We start from the raw sequence: 21634 nt of genomic DNA, 5'->3' as shown, positions 1-21634 counted from the left end.
GTAATACATTTCTGTGAATAAAATCAGTTTTTAGTCATGATCTAGTTCTTTAAAAAACAGATATATATAAACTTTCATTATGCCAAAAGTAATTAATTAAGGTACATTATTTTTATCACTTGTGTTGTAAAGCTGGATTAAAATAATGCTGTACAGTAACTTTCTTATTTTCTGTTGATCATTTCACTGAAATCTTTCAAATTGTAACATTACCAGTTCTCCACTAGATGGCACTGAAATCCCGAAGAAAAATAGGGTCGGCTTTAAAAACTGTTTTGTTTAACATACACACACAGAAACTGATGAACTGGCTATCTGATGGATTATTATTGTTATTCTAGTGGGATTTTAAGAAAATGTGCCATTTCCCCATGTAATCAGACATCTGGCAATTCATTATAAACTTATGTGGTATATGGTTTTAGGGTGTCTGTGATCTTGAAATAGCTTTTGAGTCCTGTTTTGTTTGGACACAGATCAAACCTATTTCTGCTCAGTGATTTATGACTTATAGTACTTTATAGTATTGATTGAATATTGAAAACTTCGTGTTTTGTTCTTTCTTTTAGCTCTGTATAGATTTTGGGGGTTAACCATGTTTGCTTTCAGCTAGAGCTCTAATGAGATATTAACTTTGGTACAATTATGGCTTCTGTTTTTTTTTTTTTCGTTTTATGGCTTCTGTTTTTAGAATTTATTATAACAGAATAGCTTTTTTATGTTGGCCGATGAAGAAATGCAAACAGCAAAAAAAAAAAAAACCACACACAAAAAACTCTTTGATATGATTTGTTGTGGCAAATATAGATTCATGCATTACAAGATCAGAATTTCTCCTCCTTTTCCCTCAATGTACACACACACACACACACACACACACACCCTCCCGCGCGCGAGACACACACACACACACGTTTTGTCATCGAGGTATATAATCAGCTTATAATGAGAACGAACTGTGATTTAATAAGCTAAGTCAGAAGCAGGAGTTGGTTTGCATTTTGTTTTTTATTCTATAAATTTTCTTTAGGGTTTTGAAACCTGACCTAGGAAATGAAGATTTTTGCATTAATCTTTTTGTTTGAATAAAAACCCACTGTTGAAGATTATGAATTTCCAAGCTGTGCTAGGGTTTAAAAATTAGGTTAAATTACTTCTCAAAATTGAAGAGAATATTGAGTTTAATAATGGGAAGGAAAACTATTAAGTTGTCATAACTAACTTTTTACACTTACGAAAGAGAATAGAGTTGAGAGTCCTGAACTTGGGTTGTTATTTTTAATTAGTGTACTATTTTGGATAATTTTAAAGTAGTGGTTAAATACAAAATTAGTAGTTTCTTTCTTCTGAAACTTGAATACATTGCCATGAGAGATGAACTCTTAAGTGTGAGATTGCTTTGTATAGATACGGTCTGGTTCCTTAGAAACCATAAATATACTGGAAATGTTTTATATTTGAGGGCTCAAATTGTTTTATAGACCCGAATTCCCAGTTCTCATAAACCTTTTCTTGTTACGTTGAGAGGAAAAGTGGCTTGGCTAAATCAAAGATGTTGACTTAAATTTCTATTATGATTGTTTTTCTTCATTTTTCATAAACTTACATTTCTGATGTACATTTTTATGTGTACGTTTTTGTAGCTTTATCTCTGAGATGATCAAAGTAGAAAAATAGCCTACTATATACATCCTTATGGTGTGTTGTGACTGCTGGAAAAAAACAGCCTCTAAAATATTGAATAACTTCTTTGTTGTCTGCTACTTTCGTGAAATAATCCTGCTGGGTTTATTATGTTAAGGAAATATTGACTGTGTTTGATACAGCATCTGGGACAGTGATATGTGTTAAGATACCTTCTTTTTGGTAAAGGAAATGTGGTTCTAATATATATCAAAACATATTGGATTAAAAAAAATCTCAATTGTTGCATTTTATTGCCTCTGGGTGTACATGCAGGCTCTCCCCTGTGACATTTTTCTTCCCTGCGGTGAGCCATCCTTTATTGCTTAAACCTGTTGTATGCTTTTCCTATGTAATGTTTTTACTTATGATTTGCTTTATATTTGTAACCCTGTTTCCCCAATTTTTTAAGTTTGAAATTCTGCCTATTCTTATGGTTTCCAAATGCTGCCTCTTCATCAGATGTGAACTCACCCTTCATTTTGTTTGTACTTCCTTTAGTTTTACCTGTGTTGTCGTTGTTTACTTATTCAAATGATCTTCCTGTTATTTCAGAGACTATTTGAAGGAAGAGCTAAGCTGTATTTTACTCATTTTTGTTCCTATAGACCTGGGGAATTTTTACAGTGTAGGAATGAAAAAATTATTTGTTAAATGGAATTACGTTGAATGATAAAATTTTAGAATTTTGCCAGGCCAGGTTAGTTTCTAATGATAGGATGGGAGAAGAGTTTGGTTTGTTCCTTTTTGCCTTTTGTACTTTTATTTTACCTCCTCTGCAGTTAAATCCATTAATTGTAGTTTTTTTCCAGCCCCAACTTCTGGGATAACATTGATGTGCTTTATTTTAGGTGTAGTTGATTGCCTTTGGCCAGCAAGTTGTGGCATGTTTAATAGTCTGTGGTTGTTGACAAATCATTTTTGCATTTTCAAGTTTTACAGAACATTTATACCACTATTAATTTGTACTTATTAGTTACTTACTATGTGACACAAAATTTACTGTAAAAACCATGTTATTAGTATAACAACAGTTTGTAAGACTGCAATATTTTATCTTAAACTTAGCTTTTAAATATTTAATATTATTGTAACATTTTTTTCTTCAACATGTTTTAATATGGTATGAGAAATTTCATTTGGTATTCTTTCCCCTGGTTTTACCTTTTAATTTTTTTGTAGGAAATTTTTTGTTCATTTTGTTTTATGTAAAGTTTTATCTCACCCCTGTGTATTGGTTTGCCAAGTTAATTCTGTTTTAGGTGAAGAACTATGTATTTTTGTACATCTCTAGTCCTAGGAAATCAGTTTATATTAAATTACAGAGTGATTGTGTTAAGAATATGCAATCCGGTTGCTGCTGTTTATTTTTCTAATTTACATGCATAAAATATTCCTAAATCATTTAACGTTTATTGTTTTTTCTAGTTAGAAGAAAGAAATCTTTTATTAAGAGTTCGTGGAAAATTTGTCAAAACCAGAACACATTATCTTTTCCTTTCATTTTGTCCTATATTCCTTGTTTTATACTATTGGCTGTGTAAATTAATTTTAGCTTGATCCGTGATTGTTATCGACGCTGTACTTTGGCACTACAGAACATAATGATGGAGAACAAGGAGAAATCTCAGTTCTCAAGAACTGTATAGTTTAATTGAGCAGGCAGCTCTCACACCCATGAGATGTTTACAGAATGAGTAGAAGCAGGTTCTTACGGACTACAGATGCAATGGTACTAAAAAGAACTCCACCATCTGGATTCCAGGCAGAGTGGAGTTTGCCTAAATGAGTTCAGATGTATATTTTCACATAGAAACTACCAAATTGTCTGAAAGGAGAGGGCATTTTATAGGCATATGGTGTTGGTGCTTGTTTGGATTGAATTCTGTTTTGTGTGCTACATATTTTTTCTGCCTTTCTAGGTTTTATTCCTGTCCTTAGTCCAGGTTTCTTACACTTAGAGAATCAAGTGTTTCATGTCAGTTCTTTGAAATTATATGGGTTTATCTGCCCTCTGAGATATTAATCGCTTACTTCTCTAAGAAAGAATAGCATTTGACCTTTTATATACATATACAGATAATACTCTTTTTACAGATAACATCGCATTTTTGAAATGTACACTTGAGAGATATTTATAAATGAAATCACGTTGTGCCTCTGGCTTTCTTGATAACCTTAGGTATTTGTTTCACTGCTATTATGAGAGCATGTGTGTGCGCGCATGCATGTGTGTGTGTCTTCTTTTTTTTTTTTTTTTTTTTTTGTAGAAACAGAGTCTCACTGTATGGCCCTCGGGTAGAGTGCCGTGGCCTCACACCGCTCACAGCAACCTCTAACTCTTGGGCTTACGTGATTCGCTTGCCTCAGCCTCTCAAGCAGCTGGGACTACAGGCGCCCTCCACAACGCCCGGCTATTTTTTGGTTGCAGTTTGACCGGGGCTGGGTTTGAACCCACCACCCTCGGTATATGGGGCTGGAGCCCTACACACTGAGCCACAGGCGCCGCCTGTGTGTGTGTCTTTTACAGGTGATAAAAACTAGGCGTGAAGAGACTAAATTGCCCGGTTAATAGAGTTGCAGCTAAAACCTAAGTATCTTACCTACTATATGAAGAATCTCAGCATGGTGTTATATGTTATTGGCAATTTATACATTTAAGATGAAAGTAATTATTGGAATCTATTTGAATTTTTGGCATGCCTCTGCATCTGATTTTTTAAATCTTAGCAATATTTCTAATCTTGAAATATTTTTTCTTGTAGGGTGTCACCTGAGTTTACTTGCTCAGGACACTGCAGAGTTTGTAGGGAGCAACATTGCCATCTCATCCTGTGGGCTTTATTCTCTCCCCCAGGTTGTAGCATTTAGAGCTGGTATTTTGAAATGCCTATGGACTTTTAGAGAAGGAGATGGCCAGGAATTTCTGACCTCCTTTTCTATTTTATGTCTCACTGTTATTTCTTACTTTCATTGGGTGCACGGAGGTTTGGAGGTTGCCTATTACTGGCTAGTTGGGGACCTTCCTTTGCACAAGTGGTGTGGATTTAATCCACGTCTGTGCGTCAGCACCACTGTCCAGGGTGCTAAATGGATTAGTGTGTTATAGATAAGCCTCCACAAGAGTGCAGCTCCTGTTGTTAGGACCCTCCCTGGGTTTCTTACTATGCTCATAGAATTGAATTGCATGTTGTATCAGTGATGACCATAAAGTTTGGCTATTTTTTGTCAGTGTATTTTATACATTAGCTTGATGGAAAAGAGGCATTTTCTTTTCTATGCATTTTTGATAATGCAGGCTTGATTTTTTTTGTATGACTTTGCCTTCTGTTTTAAATGTATTAGGATTTTAAAAAATGTATTGGAATTTTAAATTTTAAACAGCCAACTATTCTCTTTAGTCTCAGATTTAGTTATAATTTTTTGAGTTTGAACTTATTAACTTATAGTTAATAATTTCACAAATCTATAAGTTAAACTTTAAAAGATACCCAAACAAGGCTCTTTTTCTTCTTATAAATGTAAAATATGCCCTGTAATAAAATAATCTAGAATATCTCTATTTGGAAAATAATATTCTTTAATTGACCAGATAATCTTTGTGTGTTTAATTAGTATTTTTGTCAAGTATTATTTTAATGACTATAAAATGATTTTAAATTATAATTCTTTTTGTGTACATAAATGTATTTGAGGTTAAATTGAATAAAAAATCAAATGGCTAACTTGTTATGTCTATAATAATGTCTTGATTAACTAGGGTGGTAGGGGACAGGGTACCTGAATTATTAAAATTTTCCAGTTAACTAAAAGTTTATTATGCAGTGAAATTATGTAGGGTAGGAATGCTAACATAGGGCTAGAGATTTGTCTGTCAAGCTCTTTCCTGTTGTATAAATCCACTGAAGCCTCATTCCATATTGTTAGAAAGAAAGCATTTTATAAAATACAGAACTTATTATGTATATGATCGGATCACTAATTGCAGCTATGCAGGAAGCCTTGGAGGATTACAGAACTGAACTTGTGACCCTTTTTTTGGAGCTAATGTTTCTTAGCTGAATACTGGGATTTTTTAGCAGAGTTGGGAGTCTGTTGCTCATCTTTCCAATCCTGATTGTGACCTAGAAGCCATTGAGGTGTTTTTCCCTTATTTGTTGTAGTGAAGAAGATGTTAGAATGTTGTTAGATGGCAAGATATAGCTATGTGAAATATGTGTATTAGGTAGTCACCTTTTCCTTTTGTTAAACATTTTAATTCTTTCAACTTTGTTGACACTCAAGGAATAAAATCTGAATTTTCAAACTGGCTAATTTTTTTCTCCAATAGATGAGTTAGTTTTTAGTTTTTGGCTATTTCTTAATTTTCCTTGAACTTTTCTGGTTTCTATTAGTTTGTATCCTTGGTCAGAATGGTTCCCAGAATATATGTGACTGTTAAGATAGATAGATGATCATTTATTTCCATGCAGATGGAATTTTAAAATCTACAGGTGCTGTAATTGTGGCTTCTTTTTTCTTAAAGGAAGAATTCAGGGAACTTCGAGAACAGCCATGTGACCCTCAAGCTGAACAAGAGCTTATTAATAGTATTGAACAAGTATATTTTTCTGCGGACTCATTTGATATTGTTCAATATGAGCTGGAGGTAAAAAAAAAATTCATCAAAATATATTTAAAGCCCATTTTGTTTAGTGACTGAATTTGTGAGATTTGAATTTGGGGACATTTATATATTTTTTGGTACCAGAACAGGTCTATGATTATCACGCTGTGATTAAATGAACTGTCAGCATTGCTTAAAGATGAAATTATCTTTTAAAAAGTAATTTCTAGTACAACTGTACAATATTGGTAGGGGAAACATTTCTGTATTTTTGGTTTTTGATAGCATGCGGTGGGTTAGTGTACTTTATATTGGCAGAATATATTTAGAAAAGTTCTAAGACTTTTCATTGTGAATGTGTATTTATATAATTGTTTAGTCATGATACAAATCCCTATGCCATATTATTTATAACCCTGGCATTTCAAATTTATGGGAAATGCAAAAAACTCAGAATATTTTTAGATAAAAGCAAATGCTGTATGGACACATACTTTATGGATAGTACCTCCCAGGTCAGTCAGTCCCCAAGCCACCGTGAAGTTTCATCAGTCAGTTGACTGAGCCTGGAGTCTGTTAATTCATCTACATGCTGGTATGCGTTTTTGTTGGCTCCCATACTGCCCTCTGAGCACTGATGCAGTCTAGAATGTAGTCCATCAACTGACACTGCCACACTGGAGTACATACCTTTCGTAAGACTTTGGACGGGAAATCTTTTTTGAGTTCTGTCATAAGCAAGTAGGGATATATCTGTGCTGGTAGAGTGAGGATGACGGTTAGAGACTTTTTCCACATTTTCCAATCACAGGTCCTGGAAGCAGTTTCTCCAGCCCTAGGGGCCAGGGGCTCCCGTGGTGGTGGGGGTTCTTGGAGCGTGGAGCAGCAGCAATGGAAGCGGGAGGCTGGGTGAGGGATGCAACCACAGCGTCATGTGATAAAGATGTGTTGGCTCTAGTGGCTGGGGTCTCTGGAGGACGTGGGAGGACAGGAAGCAGGAAGGGGAGTGGGATGTGACACTGTTTAGCACGCACAGATTCTAGTTCACTAGTCAGAGGTATCCATGTCAATGAAACGGAATTAAACAATTTACTTTTCACTCTTCATTTATGAATTTCTTCTGTAGAAGCTTCCACCTGTTCTCAATTTGCAAGAATTAGAGGAGTACAGAGACAAGCTGAAACAACAGCAAGCTGCAGTAAGTAAACAGAAACAAAACCCCACATTTCTTTCTGACAAAACTGTAAATGAAACACAGCAGAGAGGTGGAATGTTTGCAAATTTATGGTTTTAACTAACATATTAACATATAAACACATCTCATTCTTTGTTATGACTTTGACTCAAGTGTTACATGTACATTTAAATTTAGTGCCCACGGTTTTCCTTATGTTGCTTTGATAGATTTGCTTCTAGAACTTGGAATTTTGTCTCTGGAATCTTAAACATGATCAAAGAACTTTGACCTTTTTTAAGATCAGTAAATACCTTTAGGCTCCTTGTCATGCGTGTATAAATACACTATCATGGTTCTGTAATGGTATATTCTTATATTGGAATATAACAATATATTATATTCGGAAAGTCTGAGTTGTAGTTACTGTTTGACAGTGACAGTGGACAAGTCATTTAACCTTACTAGCCTCTTTTGTTCCATTTGTAAAGTGGTAGGTTAAGCCTGTGTTTTTCTCTAATGTTACAACATTCTGTAATTCTGTTGTTTCCTTCATGTTAGGCTGAATTCGCTTTATGAAATTCGGACTTCACTGTAGAAGATTAATGTAACATGTGATCTTATTAACTTTTTCAGCTAAAAAAAAGCAATAGTAATAGATTTATCTGAGTTTATGATATGATTTTTAATAATATATCTGACAAATAAAGGAAGATGTCTCTTTTTTCTTACACCCAGAAGACTCAGTGGGTGCTGGGGTAGCAGCAGTAGTGCAGGTCAGGCTTGGGCAAAGGAAGGAAGGGACTTGAGCTCTAGGGGGTTGGGTAATAAAAATGTAATGTCCCTTTGGAGAATGAGATTTCAGTGGTTAGTGTCAACTTTTACCTTCTCTTGGCTTCAACGTATTTAAGTACGCTTCCATTGTGTACCTCATGTGATAGTATTTTGGGGGGGAATTAACCCCACCCTAAGGGCTGTGTAACATGGTGGCCTTGGGAATTTGATACACCCAGCCTTGAATCCTGGCCTTGCAGCTCATTAACTGTTGGACTGTGGGTGAGTTACGATTGCTTTTAAGATTGCTCATCAGGAAAAGGAGAAAATATGGAACCCATCTTGTTGTATTGCCGGAGACCTAATTGGGATGACGGAGGAAAAGCTGTTAGTAATATCTGCTGGTGGAAAACGGAGTAACTGTGTCATCTATTTTTTTTGGCTGGGGCCGGGTTTGAACCCGCCACCTCCAGTATACGGGGCCGGCGCCCTACTCACTGAGCCACAGGCGCCGCCCCATGTCATCTATTTTTTAGCCCTATTTAGTAAAATCAGGTGGTTTCTGTCTATGTGCATTTATACAGATTCATATATGTCAAAATGATGGTAGAGAGTGAGAACCTACTGATTTTCTTTTCTTAATCATGCCTCCTATTTGACTTTTTCCTACAGGGGTTGTATTATCTTAATTTATTACTAGGCAGTCCTGTGGGATCTTTGGGATTCATAAAATGGTATTTAGGATTACAGTTGATATTTCTTCATTAATTGATGTCTCAAAGCTATTTAAAGTTTGATTACCTTAACCTTAATGAAATTCCTCTTTCCAGACAAAAATAATGAGTCTATCTAGAAATTAATTCACATAATTTCAAAGATGTTTGAAGCAGATTAAGAAAGTGTGAACAGATTAATGCAGTAGTTTAATGTGTGTGCAATGTTTTAATCCCAGTTGGCTTGGGGAAAGAAGCCAGTTTTCTTTTTGAGGATTCACTAAATACCTTCTGTGGGCCACGCTTCATGCCAGCTGTGGTGTCTGTAGTTGACAGGGGCCCTGAAATTGCGGAATAGGGCCTTACGTTCAAAATCGTTCTTAATTCTCACGTGGGCTCATTAACATTATTCATGGAATCCCTTACATATCCTTATAGAATTCCAGAAGTCATGTGTTTTTCAACTTTTCAGAAGTAGTGGACTGAACTACTTGTCTTCTTATGTGTTACAAATAATCTGAAGGGCACAAGCAAGTTCTGTTTTTATCTACTCCGTAAATTCAATTGGTTAAAAATTTCCCTTAACAGATTCATCTTTTTAAGTCAAATTCTGCATACCCTTAAAGATGGTTGCCCTCTGTGCATGTTAGTTAAATCAGGTAATGATACTCATTTATTAACAGTAATGATCATGTATTTAGTTTCTATTAAGGACTAGGTGATCTGCTGTGTTCTTTATTATATACTACTGCTCGTACTAATTCTATAGCCTGGGGAAATGTGTATGGCTGTAGCATGCCACTATCTTTTCTGGAAGTTATTTGGAAGACCCATGGGGTTTTCTTGTAAAAATAAAAATATAAAATGTAATGGGAAGCATGAGCCTTTTCTTTTACTTCCTTTGTTTGACTGCATGTTCTTCTAGGTCTCTAAAAAAGTAGCAGATTTAATCCTTGAAAAACAGCCTGCTTATGTAAAGGTAGGCTAATATTTGTTATTTTTTTATAGTACATTTAAAAAATGGTTGAGTGATTTATACTTGAAACTGGAAGTTATTTGGAAACTGTTGGGATATTGCAGTTATTCTGACTATAGTTCTATAGCAACATATTGACTCTGTTTGGTGTGTGGGTGTACGTATATGTAAGTTTTTCTCTTTCATTTGGGGAATTTGCCCAACTGAAGAAGTGAAAAGCTTTTACATACGATTCTAAAGTAATCTTTTGTTTTTTCAAAGTTTAGAACTTTCCATGAACTTTGTAACAAACATACAGATCAGCAGTAATGACCACTAAATGGCAATATAACAATCTGGCTGGAAAACATGATACATTTGGAACTGTCTAGCTGAATCTATGTTTTCATCAGAAAATAAGAGCCTTCAGAAAGAATCCTTTGAAATATCTGCCAGTATTCAAATGAAGGCATTCATTGTCAAAGCATCTTAGTAAACAGAAATCACATTTGTCATATCCTTAATTACCTTACGATATTCTGTTAGGTAGAACCATTTAAACAGGTGTATTATTGGTATTTGTTTATTCCTGTCTAAAACAAGTTGTGTCTAGATTTTCATACAAGCAATACTGACTAAATATTTTTGTTACCTGTCACTGTAAAAATCAATTGAAAGTAGTCATTTTAAATAATTTTGTGAAAAATATCCTAACAATTTTCAAGTTCAGGTATTTTTGTTGCTATTTTGTTTTCTAAGCAGGCTTTTCTTTGTAACCCCTAGAGTTTATGTTACAGTGTCATATGAATGAGAAGGAAAAATAAAATGCCTCAAATAACCTTATCTAATCTTTCTGTAGGAACTTGAAAGAGTTACCTCATTACAGACAGGTCTTCAATTAGCTGCTGTTATCTGCACAAATGGGAGAAGGTATTGCTTTTGATTTTTTTTTTAATATATTTTTTTCTTTAAACTGGAAACTATTTCAGGGATAATTATGAAATCTGTCACTGATAATTGATTTTTTTATCACGGCTGTGGTTTCTAGAAAATTATTAAGTGAACATAAGACTGCTCTAAGAGGGCTGGTGGGAAATATCTACAAATTACTATTTTTGTGTTGGTCAGTGCTTTTCAAATTATTTGTGGTGAAGCAGCAATTTTTTTCTTTTCTTTTTAATTTTCCATTCTGTCACAGGCTGTTATTTTTATAAAATGCAATAGAAAGAAATTGCTAGAAAGTGAAATTTCAAAAACTAGATATACCATATAGTCTTACATTTTTAAATTATTAGAGTCACAAAGAATAAAATTATTCTGCTTTTGCACTGTTTTTTTAAATGTGTATTGTCTCAATTTCTGTACTCTTGTGGACCACTAGCAATTTATGGATTGGCACTAGTCCCACCTGCCGTGTTTTGATTAATGCTGCTCTCGACTGAGCCTTTAATAAGTTTGTCACAACGTAGTAGTCACAATCCCCAGTTTTAGTGATCCAGGTCCCTGCCTCATTAGTTGCCTGATTTTTCTGTGTGGACAGTAGGAAATTTTAACTATTTATTGTTCATTTTTGCAGACACTTGAATATTGCCAAAGAAGGTTTTACTCAAGCTAGTTTAGGCCTTCTTGCAAATCAGAGGAAACGTCAGTTGCTGATTGGACTTCTGAAATCTCTGAGAACTATAAAAACATTGGTATATACAGGTCACTTTTTAAAAATTAAAACTTAATTTTGTGGTTGAAACAGATTTTACCTTTGTTTTTTTTTTCTTAGCAAAGAACTGATGTACGCTTAAGTGAAATGCTAGAGGTAAGTTAATACAACTTTGCAATTTGGTGATCTAGTAATAATATTATATAGAAACATTACAGTAGACAAAACTCAGATATGCATTTTTCTCAAATTGGTATGTGGTACGAAGAGCACTTTTAGATATGTAAGGTATCTGCCTTAGGCCCTTTTTCTGTTGTCATAATGTAATGTATCCTTCATTTAGTGTATATAATATATACTTCATTTGGTAAAACACATTTATTTTGGGAAATACTTTGTATTAACACTGGAATTGTAAACTTTAGCCTTTTCATTGTATTGCAGTCAAATAGCAATAAAATGATCACTTGCATCTAAAAACTAGTATTTAAGAAAGATGCAATATTTTAGTTATATTTGGTATCATACATTAATTGGTTTTCTGAGTGAGCCATCTGTTTTCTCTTTGATGCTTTCTTAGCATTCTCTGTCTACTGTCATAAAGTTCACCAAAGCATCATATAATATGTGTGTTTTCTCATAATACTTGAGCTCCTTCAGGTGGGTACTTTGTCATTATCTCAGCCTTCTCAGTGATTTGAATTGCATGTGTTGAATTTAGATATGGGCAGAGGGAAAATTTGTTGTGCTTTTCTTTGTAATTGTTGCATTACTTCTGAACTGTTCCTACTAAACTAGGGTTTGAGAAATCCATGTGAAAAATTCATTTGACATTAAATTGGTGTTAGGTGATAAAAAATATTCTGAGGTTATGAATGAATATTTTATTTTTTCCCAAACTTATTTCCTTGGAACTGTGTACTGATTTCTTGGTAGGAGAACTGTTGAATATTGATTACAAATAGCATGCATACATTTAAATAAGCCTTATTCTTAAGTCGTGGTCTCAGAGGATTATTACTGTGTATTTGAATGAAAAGAATATTTTAAATATTTTTCTATACATATATTTTAGGCCTAGAACTAGTTGCCTCTTTGTATTTTATTTCTTCTCTGTGTTCTAGTCTTTGTTTAAGAGGAATTAAAATTTTCTGATGCTGTAACTTTTGGTTGAAGTATGAACAGAGGTGTGTTTTTTATCAGAGGCGTTAAGAACAGAAATGTTTCAAGTCTAGTGACTCCTGTCATTGTTATCCTAAGGAGGAAGACTATCCAGGAGCTATTCAGTTGTGCCTGGAATGTCAGAAAGCTGCCAGCACTTTTAAACATTACAGTTGTATAAGGTAAGGTAATATATACAAATTTTAAAACTGATTGTACTGTCAGTTTTTTGTGTAGGAATTGTGTGACATCCAACGCTAATTTTAAGTGCTATGTTCTAGGTTAACATTCATATTCACAAATGAATTATAAATAATAGTTCTTAAGGTCCTTTTTAATCTTGTCTCTTCTTGTAAGCTCATTGAAATTCTTCTTTCTCGTTCTTTCCAATCTGATTTCATTTTTGTAGAGTAGTAGACAAGAATAAATTCCCCTGTTCATGCCTCCATTGTATCTTTTGGGAATTCTTCCTCCTTAACCTTGCTCAGCTTATAAATATAAATATTATCATAACATGTTTTTAAAATCTAGAAAGTTCAAGTGTTTGGTTCATCACGATAAGAAATCTTTTGGAAAATAGAAACATGATTTCAGTTTATATACTTATCCTTTGTGATATTTAAGTGATATTTAAGTGATATTTAAGTGTGTTACATCTTTTGTTAATTGCTATGAAAATGTACAGTGCAAAAATGGCTGTTGTATCTTTTGCTATTAGTTCTAACTTTATTGATAGATTTTTGGTTTACTTAAAATGAAAGGTTTGTGTTAATTGTAATAATACCATGGGGAGGCTCTAATCCTTTTGGTGTAATTTCAATCATTCTTCCAAAGCCATTATAAATAAATATAGAAGTTAAATAAAATAGTGTGATGGCCAGGCACACTCAGTTTTAAATTAAATCTATACTATCCAGAATGCAGCCCTTTAGTCTCTACTATGGAAATTCTGGCATTTTTTGAGCAGGACTCACTGATGTTATAGATGCTGGTTGCTAGTATCTGAAAAATTAGTGTATTGGGGTAGAGCAAAACATTAATACAAGTTTGAATTAAATATTTTCTTTTGATACGCTCTCATATCAAAGGTCTTTGCTGAGTATAGGATAAAGGCTAGGTATTTTTCTCCCAGAGCTGCTATTTAAATATTTATTATTTTTTTCTGTAAGATCATGCAGATTGAAGTGACACATTTTTTATTTGATTAGGATATGCATAGTTGTGTAGTACCAGTGATAGTTTGGTTTTGTCCATTTTGAGAGTAATTAGCTGTCATTAAAAGCTTGATGATTGGCGGTGCCTATAGATCACTGTATAGGGTGCTGGCCACATGCACCAAGGTTGGCAGGTTCAAACCCGGCCCAGGCCAGCTAAAACAACAACTGCAACAACAAAAAAAATAGCCAGGTGTTGTGGCAGATGCCTGTAGTCCCAGCTACTTGGGAGGCTGAGGCAAGAGAATCACTTGATACCAAAAGATTGAGGTTGCTGTAAGCTATGACATGTCCATGGCACTCTATGAAGTAGGACAAAGTGAGCCTCTGTCTCTAAAAAAAAGAAAAAAAAAAATTAGCCAGGTGTGGTGATGCACACCTGTAGTCCCACCTACTTGGGAGGCTGAGGCAAGAGAATTGCTTAAGCCCAAGAGTTGGAGGTTGCTGTGAGATGTGACACTACAGCACTCTATCCGGGGTGACAGCTTGAGACTCTGTCTCAAAAAAAAAAAAAAACTTGAAGATTTCATTTAACTGTATTAGATTAAGTGAACAGAAAATAAGCCGTATGTTGAATGTATTTAGAAATTTCTAACAAGGCATTTTGGGTCCTGAGAAAACATACCTATTTGAACTAGAGCATCTACTTAGTTCATTTTGTAGTGACAAATCTGTTATAGTGACAGTAGCTTACTTACTGGGTGAAAATAGGCAGTTATATGTGTGACTGAGTGTTAACTATGGACAGGTGCTTAGCTTTGGAATTGGTAGTATAGTGGTGAACCACATAATGCGATCATCAGCCCTGGTTTTATAAAAGAACATAATCTGCCAAGAAGGACTTATCTTACAGTGGGCATGAGTGGAACTGGGCTGGAGAGGAAAGAAATTGCACATGTGGTGGGATCATTGGAACCCAGCTCTAGAGGGTCAAGACTGAGGAGAAGCTGGAGGAGGTGCAAGGAGGACCTAAGCCCAGATGCGCTGGGTTGTAGACAGGATGTGCTGGGCCCCATGACTAAAATCTGTGTTGTACCAATGTCAGGCACATGAGCACTGAAAATGTCTCTCTATTGGATTTATAGCAACAAGGAAATCATAGACGTTGTTGGGGACAGATTTGATGGGATTTGGTTGAGGTATAGGTGAGGAAATTTTGTGGTAAGAATAGATGTGGAATTCTGAAGGAGAAACTTAAATATTTGAAAATTGATGGGAAAGAGGGAGAAGTTGAAAGTAAACTAGAAAACATAATATACTCAGGCTTTATGGGGATTATAGCAGGGATTGACTTTGAAAAGGTCAGCATCTATTATAACAGGAAAGAATGAATATGGAATTTCATGGCAGAAAATTGAGGGAGCAGGTGATGGGTTAGGAACTTTATATATATTAAAAATTCTATTTTAGCTATGCTATAGTAAATAGCTCACGTGCTGTGAGTTAACTATAAAAAATGTCTTTGAAAGAATTTGGACTTTTTTATAGTTGGTGTGAAGTAGCTTCTAAAGGCTTTTTCATTAATGTATGTAGTTAGAAGTAGAGGAGGTGTGGCTGCAATTATCAGACATGGTAAAAGCCTAAAACAAAAAGATCCTCAACTGAAAAGATTTAAATTAATAATTTTTTTAGGTACTAGTACTATATAAGAAGCATATGTGAGTAGTATATACGACATACATGAGTCGTGTATAATTATGAGAAAAAGTTGGTCATATTCTTGACAGATAGGTGAAATGCATCACAAATACATTCAAATGTTCCAAGGAAAACATTGTAATGGGATTTTACAACAGAACAACCGTTTCACAGGAAAACCATTAGGCAGAGGTGTGTTCTTAACGTGGTCATTTAGTGAGAATGTCAGGGCGACTTAGCAGAGCTATCAGTTGGAGCTGTTTGGCAGTGATGACCGCACCTCTGCCAGCATGTCCTCTGACCCCTGGGCGGGCACGGTGTCCTTTGCCAGCCACCATTCTCCCTTTGCCAGTTATTTTACTCTTTTGTTCCCAGTTGGGAAAGTGTAATACGTTCATTTGAAGCTTTTGTAGATAATGTGACATAAGATACAGTGATTGATAATGTGGGACAAGTTGAGTCTACAAAGATCAAAGACATTTTGTTCTAGCATGCTTTTATTTTTGTCTCTATTAATTAGATGTGCCTCATTTATTCTGTGCATTTATGTTTCTTTCTTTTGCTTTTTTAACTCTTATCTTATAAACACTATGTTGTATCTGTTGGTGAGCTCTCTAGTTGGGCCTGCTTCGCCGGGATTTAGCTGTACTTCAAATATTTGTTTTATTTACCCAGATGTGAAGAACTTAACCAAAGGAAAGATTTAATCTTTGACTGGACCTGAGTAAATCAGTGAAAAATCATTTGACGTCCTGGTAATCGTAGGAATAGTAATTAATTTCTAACTGAACTTACATACTCTTATTTTAATTTTTAAATTTATTTTCATTTTTGTTGATGACTAAAGAATCATGAACGTATTCCTTTTAGAAATGTTTTTGAAGAGAGCCACCCCATGATTCAGATCCTTTCTGGATTCTTGTGTGGTTTATTTTTTTTTAATTTCAGATAAGTTTATATATACAAGTGTATGCTTGTCTACTTAATTTTTCCTTGATGGATTGTCTGGTTTTCTTTTCTTTTCTAGTCATATCACTCTTTTGTTGGAAATAAAGTTTTTGGTAGAGGGTAGAAACTCTGCGGTCTAAGGAGAGGTACTTGGAAGATCATGTGGAACAACATAGGGCTGACTTTTATGATTCTATGAGTAGGAAAAATAGAATTCACATATTTTGCTTCTGCACAAAGAGGCATTGACTGTCTTGTAAGTCTTAGATTATTTAACTAGATAGTTCACATGAAGTGCCAAGTGTAATTGGCCCTTTATATCTGGTTTCTGCATCTGTGGATCGAACCAACTACAGACTGAAAATAATTTGGGGAAAAAAATAACAATACAGCAATAAAAATGAACAGGAGGCCAAGGTGGGTTGGATTGCCTGAGCTCAGGAGTTTGAGACCAACCTGAGCAGGAGTGAGACCCCATTTCTAAAAAGTAGCCAGGCATTGTGGCGGGTGCCTATAGTCCCGGCTACTTGGGAGGCTGAGGCAAGAGAATTGCTTGAGCCCAAGAGTTTGAGATTGCTGTGAGCTATGATGCCCTGGCACTCTCCCTAAGGTGACAAAGTGAAACTCAAAAAAAAAAAAAAAGAATGCAAATGAAGAAAACAACACAATGTAACTGTTACAAGTAACCTAGAGGTGGTTGAAGTATAAAGGAGGACATGCAATGGTTGTATGCAAATACTGAGCCATTTTATATAAGGGACTTGAGCATCCATGGATTTGGTTGTCCACGGGCAGTCTGGAACACAGATTCTGAGGAACAACTGTAATTTTGTGATTCACCCAGTTGAAAGATGAAAGAAAACTGGTACCTATGTATATTCCTTAAGATGTACTGTTTCAGCATTTTTAATAAAATATATTGTAAGGCCATTTTTTTTCATTTTTATAACTGACAGAGAATATTTTTACGTTATTTAACATGTCCCTTGTTGATTGACAGTTATATAGTGGGGATTTATTGAGAATCAGAGTGTGTTTATGTTAAATGGGTCTGTGAATGAAACATTTCATTTCTTTTTCACTTGAAATTTACCTAAATTAGTTTCAAGAAGAGTTATTTTTAATAGTCAAAACTGCTATATTATTATTTCATGTGCAAAAAACTAGTTGAGGGAACCTGGGAGAATTCTGTATTGTGCACGGAAAAGTTTGCATACCACCAGTTTAGTTTGGTGAGAACTGTACTTTAATGTGGAGATATTTAATTTCTCATAATTTTTAAAGTGGCCATTTATTTTTTTCTCAGAATATGGCCTTGGCAGTTCAGTGAAAATTACAGATTGTAGAACTTCCTTACATCATTAAACTGGACGTAGCGTTTATCTGCAAGCACAGTATACTGGAGACTTTCTTCCTCTGTTGCTCTTAATGGCATTCCAGCAAGGTGTGTCTACATTCTGTTTCTCTAGGCGCAGGTCAGGGACCACCAGGAACCCCAGCTAAAGCAAAGTTTGAACACAGAGTGTTTCTGCTGGGGCAGCAGGCGTGTCAGCCCTTTTGGTTGCATAGATCCCAAGTCCTTGGTTATCAGTCAGCTTGGATACCAGGCTACTCTGACACCATCTGCTTTCCTTTTCTTTCAACTTGTTTTCCTCTGCCTCCCTCCCCATGCTGTAATGTTTTTAAAAAATGGGATATAATATCTACACATGGCAAAACCCCCCCCCCAAAAAAAACCCCAAAGTTTTAAATAAAAGTAAAGATTTTTCTTTTTGCAATTCTCTGAGTAAACCACTTTTACAGCTTATTATTTTTTCTTGGTAGATGTTGTAATTTTAAACACTACACTAAAATATGTTTTTCGTGACTTATCACTGTAGGTAAATATCTGTCGATGCCCCATCTGTTTACTTCCCGTAACAAAATGTGAATAGAAGATGGGGACTCGGTGTACTTCCTTTATTCTCTTGCCGTCTCTACCTGCCAGGTTTTGTTAGTGAGGTCATTGTTTTACTAGGCCAACTTTATAACAATTATATTCTTTTTGCAACCGTAATTAAGTCGTCTATGCTTTTTTATTGGTTTATTCCAAAAAAATTAACCTAAATAAATCATTTACTGTATTATAATTATGTAAATATTATTGTGTACAGAACTAAATAAAGTGGCCTTATAAAAGAGGAAAAGTAATCCTTTGTCTCTAAATGAAAATCAAGGTCCGTTAGTATTTGCTTAATTTCTGTTTCCCATTTTTCACTATTTTTTAGGTCCTATTAAGCTGCCATTATTTCTTTTATGATATGCTTTTGTATATTCCTTTGTCTTGTCTTGTTATAGTTCCCTCTTAGAGAATTTTCTTTTTATATATGGGAGTACATGGAAGGTAAACTTTAAGATTCTAGAATGGTTTTAATTTAATACATTTAAAAAATAAATTATTTTTTCCTCAAAACAGTGAATAGCATTGTTCAGTTGTCTTATAGCCTCTTGTTTTGTAAGATGGAAGTCAGATGCTGTTCTTGTTATTTCATCATAAATGGTTTTCTTTTCTTTAGAAAGTTTTAGGATTTTCTTTTTTTCCTACATCTTCTAAAGTTTCACCAGTCATTTGGAAAAGTCATCTGTGTCAGACTCTTTACTCTAGAAGTGTGAAGATGATAGACTAAGAGTGAAGGCTTATTTATTTAATGCTTGTCTACTTGAGAAGCTGTTACTTCTTATACCAAGAGCTTTTAAAATTTATTTGTTCCCTAGAACTTGTAATCACCGGCTGTTAATGTGGGGACTGTGGAAGAATATGCAAGTAAAAAGCAGAGTACACAAACAGAAGATTATTCTAGAACGTTCATATTGCCAATGGCCCATCTCTCACACCCCTGCAAGAATGGGAAATATTGATATTTATAGAAGTGGGACTGCTGAATGTACAATAATTCTAAATTAGATTTTAATAATGTGTTCTCATTAGAGATTTATTTTCTAGTTTTTAAAAATTGAATCATGATGATGGTGATAGTGACAGTGGTTATGATAATATTTGAAATTTTGGGACCTTTGAATATACGTCAAGCTGCATACTAATCATTTTCATTATCTTATTTGGTATTCATAAAATATTCCTCAAAGATGGTGGTGGTGTCTCTATTTTTAGTGAGGAAATTGAAATTTTGTAAAGTAGGTACCAGAGTCGGTAATTTAAACTCAGTTCCATTCGAATTCAGAGCTTGTGTTGTTAATCACTACTACACTATATTACTTAGGAATGTAAAAGCTACTGTTCATAATGGGAGTTCATGGCTAGTAGGCCTATTTTTTATTTTTCAGTTTCAGTAACTGAGTTATGTACTTATTAATTGTACATTTTTCCTAAACCTCTTTTGTCAGTTGTGTTTGTTACTGTATTTGCATGTTGTTTACATAAATAAACTAAGGAAATGAAACTTTTTTTAAAAAAGACATCATCAGCTTTTATTTTTAAAACATTACTTTTAATTATTATGAATTTTTCTACTGTGAGTTAAAATTGAAGCCCAAAATTTGACTATTCTTTCTAAGAATAAATTATGAAATGAAATTAGTTTTTGAAATTAAGTTAAATGAGTTGGAAAGACAACCATATTGTTAAAAATTAATTTCTTCTAGAATTTGGGGGGATGTAAGGTAACTTAGTGTGATTTAACATTTGGATTTCTTTGCATTTGTCTTTTAAGTTCCTGCTTCACCTAAGAGAAATTGAAACTTTAAATTGTGGACAATTTATATGTGATTTGGCTCATATGAGACTAAGAAGTTAAAACTCCAGTCAAATGAAAAGGCTCTAAATCAAAACATGTGTGAATGAAGTACATTTATACAATTTTAGTTAAAAACTTCAATGCAGATGTAAATGTATGTATACACATATGTATACGTGTATATGAAGTTTTCTGTTTTAACTTTGATCAACTAAAAGGTCTTTTAGTATGGGCTTGACAAACTTTGTCTTTAAAAGGCAGATAATAAATATTTTAGACCTTGCAGGCCGTAAAGTCTCTGTTGTAACTATTTAACTCTTCTCTTTTAGGCCCCAAACAGCCATAGATGATATGTAAACAAATGGATTTAGATATGTTCCAATAAAACTTTATTTAGAAACATAGGCCACTGGCTGGATTTGGCCTGTGGGCTCTGATCTCTGCTGTAGAATCACAGTTCATGAAGTTTGGAGATGTTTTGAGTGTTTACTGTTCTTAGTAACAGACTTTGAACTCCATGGTGAATGATCGTGTTCTGGGTTAGTTAGGGATTTCTAAGTTAGAGAACTACAGCTGGGTCCATAGTGATTCTGGGAGCTCAGTTACACCTGTAGCCTGGTCACATCCGATAGACACTTCGTGGTACTTCAGTGTTGTTGGTTTAGCTTTACATTGTTTGGAAATCAAGTTTTCTTTAAGATCTGTTCATAAATTCTCTGGTTTCTCTGAGTACATTGAAACCAGTGGAGTAGGCTGTGATTTAAACAGATTGGAATGGTCTAGGGCCTTGGACATAACAGTATAAACCTGAAAGTCCATCTAGTTAAGTTCATTCTAAAAGTTCTTCCACACTGAACCATGTGTGGAAGTTGGGTAACTGGCGTTCACCATATAATAGAATCATGAAACAGAAGCAACCCTTTATATCTAGGCTGCCTTTATATAGGAATCTGATGTGCAGAGATATTAAGGGACTTAAATAGCTTGTTAATAACAGGCCAGGGAGTGATCATTTAGATGCTAATTATCTCTATACCAGCTTGTCTTTTTATACGGTCAGATTTGTTCAAATCTTGATTTATATGTAACCTTCCTAGGATTTATTCTGTGAGTGTGTGTATGTGTATGTACACTACATCAGTATTTAAAAGGACGCTATTAATTAGTTTTTATGGGTATGTTATCTTTTATATTTTCTGTAATGACGGTAAAAGTGCTCTGCAGAATTGTTTGATTTATTCCATTCAGCTTGCAGATAGCTTTTAAGAGCTTTTAGCCTTCCATCTTAGAAGTAGTAATTTTTTGACCATAATGTAGATTATATTTATCAAAATGTTTATGAAATCCTTCTAACATGCTTTGAGTAATTAAAATGATTTG

At 34.5% G+C, this 21634-nt stretch overlaps 1 protein-coding gene across 3 annotated transcripts in view; it reads left to right on the top strand.

Annotated features, from left to right (window-relative positions):
* The window catches only part of VPS50 (VPS50 subunit of EARP/GARPII complex), a 133538-nt gene that overhangs the window by 13654 nt on the left and 98250 nt on the right, over nucleotides 1–21634 (top strand). For 2 of the 3 annotated variants that reach the window (XM_053609233.1, XM_053609235.1), the window contains exons 3-9: nucleotides 6209–6331; nucleotides 7416–7487; nucleotides 9876–9929; nucleotides 10765–10835; nucleotides 11482–11599; nucleotides 11680–11715; nucleotides 12820–12902. In XM_053609233.1, coding sequence (XP_053465208.1) covers nucleotides 6209–6331; nucleotides 7416–7487; nucleotides 9876–9929; nucleotides 10765–10835; nucleotides 11482–11599; nucleotides 11680–11715; nucleotides 12820–12902 — 557 coding nt within the window. The remainder of the gene's footprint in view (nucleotides 1–6208; nucleotides 6332–7415; nucleotides 7488–9875; nucleotides 9930–10764; nucleotides 10836–11481; nucleotides 11600–11679; nucleotides 11716–12819; nucleotides 12903–21634) is intronic. The other variant, XM_053609234.1, reaches the window with a different exon arrangement.

Source organism: Nycticebus coucang, chromosome 11 (genome assembly GCF_027406575.1).
Source record: "Nycticebus coucang isolate mNycCou1 chromosome 11, mNycCou1.pri, whole genome shotgun sequence".
Taxonomy (NCBI): Eukaryota; Metazoa; Chordata; class Mammalia; order Primates; family Lorisidae; genus Nycticebus; species Nycticebus coucang.
Note: the sequence above shows the minus strand (reverse complement) of the source record. Positions and strands in the feature narration are given on the sequence as shown.